Here is a 6,849-nt window from a genome sequence, read left to right as displayed (position 1 = left end):
CACGTCCCCGGGCGTCCGCTTCCCTGCACTCCTCCTGCATCCTGTGTAAGCGCGGCCGTAAAGCAGAGCGGTGACGTCACCGCTGTGCTCTGATGTACGGCCGGCGCTGACACAGGATGCAGGATATTTACCCTGGTTACCAGTGAAGACATCGCTGCATCGGCGTCACACACACGCCGATGCAGCGATGACAGCGGGAGATCCAGCGACGAAATAAAGTTTCAAACGATCTGCTACGACGTACGATTCTCAGCGGGGTCCCTGATCGCAGTAGCATGTCAGACACTGCGAGATCGTAACGATATCGCTGGAACGTCACGGATCGTGCCGTCGTAGCGACCAAAGTGCCACTGTGAGACGGTACCTTTAGACCCAAGGCATATCTTTTCCAAAATGTGTTGACGCACACCAATTCCTTGCTTCCCACCACCACAGTAATTTGTAAGATCTGCCCAGTTGTCGGAGTATACATAAAACCACCCATGACACGGAATAAAACACAGGAGCTGTACGTTGCTGCCTTTGTACATGCTTGGTGGGAGACACAAGATGGCACTAATATGGCTTTGAAAATGTGCCACGTTGTCATTACAGTATGGTCATATTAGCACCATGAATATTTTTCTCCTCTCTATGATTTATAGATTTTTTTTTAGTGAAATTTATCGTCAACAAGTTCTCCAAATCATTAGGTTTCTATGAGATCAGCAGTAAATGTGCTGAGTCCGCGTGTGTCCTCAACATATAAAGTTTTATTCCACGTCACAGATTTATAGTCCTTATCTGGAGCCATGAAGGGTGCGGAGCTGTTACTGGTGGGTGAGTACACAATAATCCTTTTATGCACAGTTATTTGGGGGGTTTGCTTATATTTCTGATGGAGATACAATTCGGCAGTGCAGAATACAAAAAGTTGCTGCTGTTAACGAAGCGTCACTATTTAAAGTAATTGTTATTTATGCGATTCTCTAGCTAATTTGGGAATAGCAAAAGATATTCATCTGAACCAGCTAGCTTGTTCAGTCGGCAACCATAATATTTCTAAGAAATAGAGAGCTAATCGGCTTTACACCTCAATTACCGCTCAGAACAATAGGATGGCTGAAATCCAATCCACACATCAATAGATTTGGCTGTAGCTGCTCCAGGTCATTTCTAACTAATGGCACTGAGCTGCAGTACCAGACACGGCCACAACTAAATGCAGGGCGCTGTACCTGGGTAAACACTGACGTGGACATGGCGCTCTTTGTACTTTGATGCACTTTATTGAGCTAATGATGGGGTTGCCTTGAATTAAAATTGCACTGATCAGGATAAATCATCTATAATCCAGCCTAGGAAAACATCTTTAAGTGGCTTGTTCACATTGTGATGCATGTAGACAGCTTTGTGCAGATTCCTAAATGGTAAACCGTAGACCCCTTTCATTGTGATGATAGTAGATATGTGTATAGTATACAGTGGATGGATGGTGTGTTTATAAGATATTACATTTATCTGTATTGTCTTTTTTTAGCCTCATTTTTCGGAATTGCATTTTCAGGTCAGTATTCTATGTCTAATTATACTTCTACAAATTTTTGGTAATCCATATTAATTACAATCTCAATTCCCAAAAAGTTCGAACGCTGTGTAAAATGTAAAGAAAACAATAATGCAATGATTTGGAAATCTTTTATAGCCGTATTTTATTCTCAACAGAATAGAGATTCGAAGGTGAAAGTTAGACATTTTTTCTACTTAATTTGAAAACATTAACTCATTAAATTGTTAGACCGTGAGGGCAAGGTCCTCTTCCCTTCTGTACCAGTCTGTCAGCTTGTTTACTTTATTTTCCATATGGTTTATATATGTTATATGTATGTAACCCCATGACTTTTGGATATGGGATGGACCCCACTCCTTCTTAAAACCACCATAACTACTGTAAACCTAGGTACTAAAATAAATACACAAAACACATTATTTTGGTTGTCAAAATGGCCACAGCTTTTATTCAAATCACAGGATTAAATAATCACAGTAGGAGTCAGGTGGAGTGCTAGTACATTGGGATTCACAAGTACTGCGATATCCCCAGCTGTCTGACATGCAGCTCCAGGACAGACAGCCATAGTGGGGCGGCATGCACTGGCTTGCCATTCAAGCAGAGCCAGTAAACTTTCAGGGCACCAATGACCCTATTATCCTCACTCCTGTGCTTAACCACTGTGCCCGCCCCTAATTGATGTTACCATTACAACGTCCTTGAGGCTGGCCACCAAAGCCGAGCCTGCTCACCACCATGAGGTTTTACATCCTCTATTAGTTAAAATGAGTCCACCTTAACTTGTCTGCAACTTCCACCTGACTCCTAAACCGCAAAGCCGTGACGGATTATAAATTCCAAGTCTCATTTGACACTTTTCTTTTCTTTTTTTTTTTTAAATAATTAAATCATTTTTGTAAACTTAAAAACTAGAAGTCCCTGCAAAAGCATTAATGGGACTAAACTTGGCAATCCCCCGACTCACAAAGAGTCATCCTACAGCACTCAGGAGAGGAAAAAACCCCTGTGGAGGAAACCTCCAGGGAACCATGGCTGAAGGATTGCCCTTCCCTTGGGCTTAGAAGGTTACCGCAAATAATAACTCCTTATAGCCAATATACAATTGAACATGGTACAAAATATACAATGACAAATTCAAAAATACAATAAAACATTTATCATTATACAAGCAATAATTAAAAAGTTTAAGGACAAAGATTATAAACAGGGCGGGAGGGCGGGTAATGTTTCCTCCTGTCCATCCTGTCAGAGAAAGAGGGAGAGCCAGAGTTGCCTCCCCTATATAAGCCCCACCCTCCTCACAGTAATACACCAGGCACAAACATCTAAGCTTCCTCTTAAAGCAACAAAACTCCTGTTTAAAATCTACACCGCAATACAAACAAAAGCTGCAGGAGTTCTCAGTCCACCCATCCCCAAGTCATGTCCACCTCCGTCTAGTCTCCGGTGGTTTCTGGACCAATTCTAGCATTTCAACTGCATGAGGCAATCTTTGAAATGGACTGACCGCTCATCCTAATATAATGAAATGCCACAGTTGATATATAGAACATATCACTGTTTCCTATGTAGGAATAAAGTTCCAGAACCACCAACAGTACAGGAAAATAGCAACAGAACAACCAGCAACACATGAATACTGTGCCAGAACATCCATCAGCACATGAATACAGCACCAGGATTAAAATCAGTACATGAATACATCACCAGCACCAACATCAGTATAGGAAAACAGCACCAGAACCACCATCAGCACATGAGTACAGCACCAGAATCACCAACAGTACAAGAATACAGCACCAGAACCACCATCAGTACATGAGTACAGCACTAAGCTTAGTACAACAATCAATTGCAATGTCAGGTTATCCCTCACAATATACATTAAAATCACATGAACCTCCCAGTATGTCCTTAAATGGGTTGTCTAAGCATAACAATGCTGTCAGTACTCTCTGGTGCGGAGAGCGGGTGGTCATATGACCACCACAAATATGTGATTTGAATACTTCTGGCCACATTCCTACTAGACATGCGTGGCCTCACACAATACAAGTGAACTGACCGATACCACACATGTACAGTTGGAATGTGTCAAGAACTATGCATATGCAGCGCCCCAGAGTCCTGGTCGTTGCAGTACTGTGGCTCCGCCACTATGGGGAGCTATGGTACGTCTGATTGCACTAAAGGAGTTTCTCTGACCAGGTAACACCTCACTACACTTCACACTCCGGCCACCAGGGGGGGTGGTCCTATCTAGTAGGCCACTCCTCACACTCTGGTAAAACTGGGGGTTGGACAGGAAGACAGGGAGAAGTAGCTGGGAAGAGCTAGTGAGAGGACCTGTCAGGGATGGGATCCTGGCAGACTCCTCAGAACAGAACTAACCAGTGCACAACGGGAATACAGTAAAGAGGAATTAGGACCAGAAGGAGTCGTGCTGTTAGACCGAGGCAACATCCTTCTGAAGCGCAAACAGTCGGTGGCCGGAACGCCGAGCAAGTAAGAGACTTTAAGTACTACTGCAAACCACGGCCGGACAGCTAATTATAGGTTGGCTGTCTCACTTAACACCTAAGCAGACAACGGAGGCAGCTGTGGGAGAGGGGCGACTCTAGGGTCCCGGAAGAACTCCAGGCCTACCCCGTCATACGGGTGCGTCCTACCATATCATCAGGGGGACGGAGAGAACGAACATCAGAGACAGACAGAAACAGTTGTGAGGACTATCCCGGGAGCTCAGCAGGGAAGAACTACAACACCCAGCGCTAGAAGGTAGACACTGATTCCCACCTGTAAAGAGAACTCCTGATGTGCCTTTGGACCGGCCGGTCTCAGACAGCCCTGTTGACAGTGCTCTGGACTGAGGACTCTAAGACCTTCAGTAAAGAGGTAAAACCTGGTGTCCTCATTATTTACGGCGACCAGTACTTCACAACTACACCATCACTCACTTTACTATCACCGGACGTCCCCCACTGACCAGCAGGGTCACGGACCGGGTCTAGCCACCGTGACAACCCCAGAACAGAGACTCAGAGGCCCGGTGCCGGGTACCCCTCGGCCCCGCGGCAGTGGGGGCGCTCCATTTTGGCGTCACGAACAGGATCTACTTAAGCCTGAAGAATCAGGTCATGTGTGCCTTGGAACTGTGATTTATTGTGCTTGGACTGTGTATTGCCATTTACCGCCAAAATTCGCCATTGCCGCGCACGGAGGGAGGAGCCTTAGCTTCGTGGGCGGAACCAGCCCAAAAGAAGCGCGGAACGGAAAGCGCGGTAAGGCGCCAATCCCGGAAGAGGAACTCCGACCTCCAGCAGGTTAGTGGGAGGAAGGGACAGCCATGTCCGAGTCGGGAGGAGAGGAGGTGGCGGCCGCAGCCGCGGACGCAGGGGCAGCTCCGGTCCCCGCAGCGAGCGAAGCCGCGGCCCTAATACCACCACTGGTTGCCGCAGAACCCGCTGTTCCCCTCAGCCAGTCGGACACTGCCGCTAACACAAAAACCATAATGCCCTTCTCTATGCCGTACCTGCCCGGAGCGGCCTGGCTCCCACGATACTCTGGGGAGTCGCATACATTCACTGACTTTAAAGAAGGGCTCTGCAGCCTGCTCGAGTTCTATCCCCTGACAGAGCCTCAGAAGGTTCATATGATAACCGGCCAACTCTTTGGGGCGGCTCTGAGAGAATTGAAGTCCTGGCCCGCCGAGGATAAGGGAACTGCACAACAGATTTTTGCAAAGCTTAAAGCCACCTTCGATACTCGCACTGCTACAGAAATTAAACTGACTTTCTATGGATGCAAACAGAGACCGCAGGATAGCTTACGGGACTATGCCCTTAATCTCCAGGAGGCGATGCGGGCCATTAAGCAGAGTGACCCCGGCAGCATGCAGGATGAGGATAAACTTCTGAAGGAGCGGTTCATTGAGGGGCTCCTGTGCAGTCACCAGCGGGGCCAATTGCATTTCCTGGCCATGCAAAATCCAGACTTGACTTTTGCGCAATTCAAAGATAAAGCTATCCAGGCATTGCAGGAGCGACAGCCCAGCCGCGCAATACCACCCAGGCGCCCCGCTCTCACATACCACCAGGAGGTGGCATCGGATACCCCAGTTGCCGCGGAGGCCGACGCCCAGAGCTTCGAGGACGACTCCCCTGCAGGACTCCGTCTTCAGATGCAGGAGCTGACCAAGAGCGTTGCTGCCCTAGCCCGGACGGTGCAGTCCCTACAGGAGGCCCCCAAAGAAAAGATCCAGCTAGCCTCCAGACCAGAAGATGTCCCCTGGACGCGACAGAAGAGGACCCCACCGACCAGAGGCCGGGACAGCGATCGCTTCCATCAGGACGGACGACCCATCTGCCGCCGCTGTCATCAGGTGGGCCACATTGCAAGGTACTGTCCTTTAAACGAGCAACCCCTGGGGCAAAGGGCCAACCCCCAGGAGTAGGACGATCAGGCCCACAGCATTGGAGAGCCAAATACGTTGGAGGACGACCAGTTCTCCCTGTAGTGATCGATGGAATCCCCCTGAACGCTTTGCTGGACACCGGTTCTCAGGTGACGACTATACCTTACGTGCTTTATAAACGGTATTGGGAGGACACTGATATTACTCGTGGCCCTGACGATGATTTCACCATAATAGCCAGTAATGGTCAGCCGTTGCCACAAGTGGGGTATAAGGAGGTCACCATCAAGGTGGGGCGGGTGGAATTGAAAGCCCAAGGGATTGTGATTGTTGATATTGATCGTCGAGAATGTAATCCCATGATGACTCTTGGTACTAATGTTATAGAAAATTGTCTTGCAGAAGTTATTGTTTTGTTGCAACAGGTGGCAGAAACCGCTGGCCACAGTGAGCAACGTGCCCTGCAGAAGGAAATCAGAGCTCTGATGCAGAGACAGCAGGTAGAGCTGACTGGTGGTGAGATTGGTCGTGTCACTGTGAGTGATTCAAACCCCATCGCGATACCCCCCAGGAGTGAGATGTTAATATGGTGTCGGGCAGCCATAGGCCTCAGGGGTAAGGACTACCAGGCCTTGGTAGAACCCGTATATTCAGACAATAGGCCTACTGTTCTGACAGCCCGGGGGGTGGTCGACGTCCGCCAGGGGAGAGTGCCCGTACGTGTCCTCAATTGTGGGGAGGAAGAGGTTCACCTCACCAAGTATACCACGCTCGCCAAACTGTTCACTGTCAATAATAGTGTGATACAGACACCTGAACCCTTGGTCCCGTCAAACGTGGCGGAGAACAAAGGTTCTGCAGAGCACTCGAAAGACTGGTGTCG

At 48.2% G+C, this 6,849-nt stretch overlaps 1 protein-coding gene across 1 annotated transcript in view; it reads left to right on the top strand.

Moving 5' to 3' along the window:
- The first annotated feature begins 718 nt into the window (after positions 1-718).
- The window catches only part of LOC143793697 (CD5 antigen-like), a 43,345-nt gene continuing 37,214 nt past the window's right edge, over positions 719-6,849 (top strand). Inside the window, exons 1-2 of the mRNA XM_077280733.1 lie at positions 719-819; positions 1,520-1,546. Coding sequence (XP_077136848.1) covers positions 792-819; positions 1,520-1,546 — 55 coding nt within the window. The 5' untranslated portion in view covers positions 719-791. The remainder of the gene's footprint in view (positions 820-1,519; positions 1,547-6,849) is intronic.

This window comes from Ranitomeya variabilis, chromosome 1 (assembly GCF_051348905.1).
Source record: "Ranitomeya variabilis isolate aRanVar5 chromosome 1, aRanVar5.hap1, whole genome shotgun sequence".
Classification (NCBI taxonomy): domain Eukaryota; kingdom Metazoa; phylum Chordata; class Amphibia; order Anura; family Dendrobatidae; genus Ranitomeya; species Ranitomeya variabilis.
The sequence above is the reverse complement of the archived record's forward strand: the minus strand, read 5'-3'. Positions and strand labels throughout refer to the sequence as shown.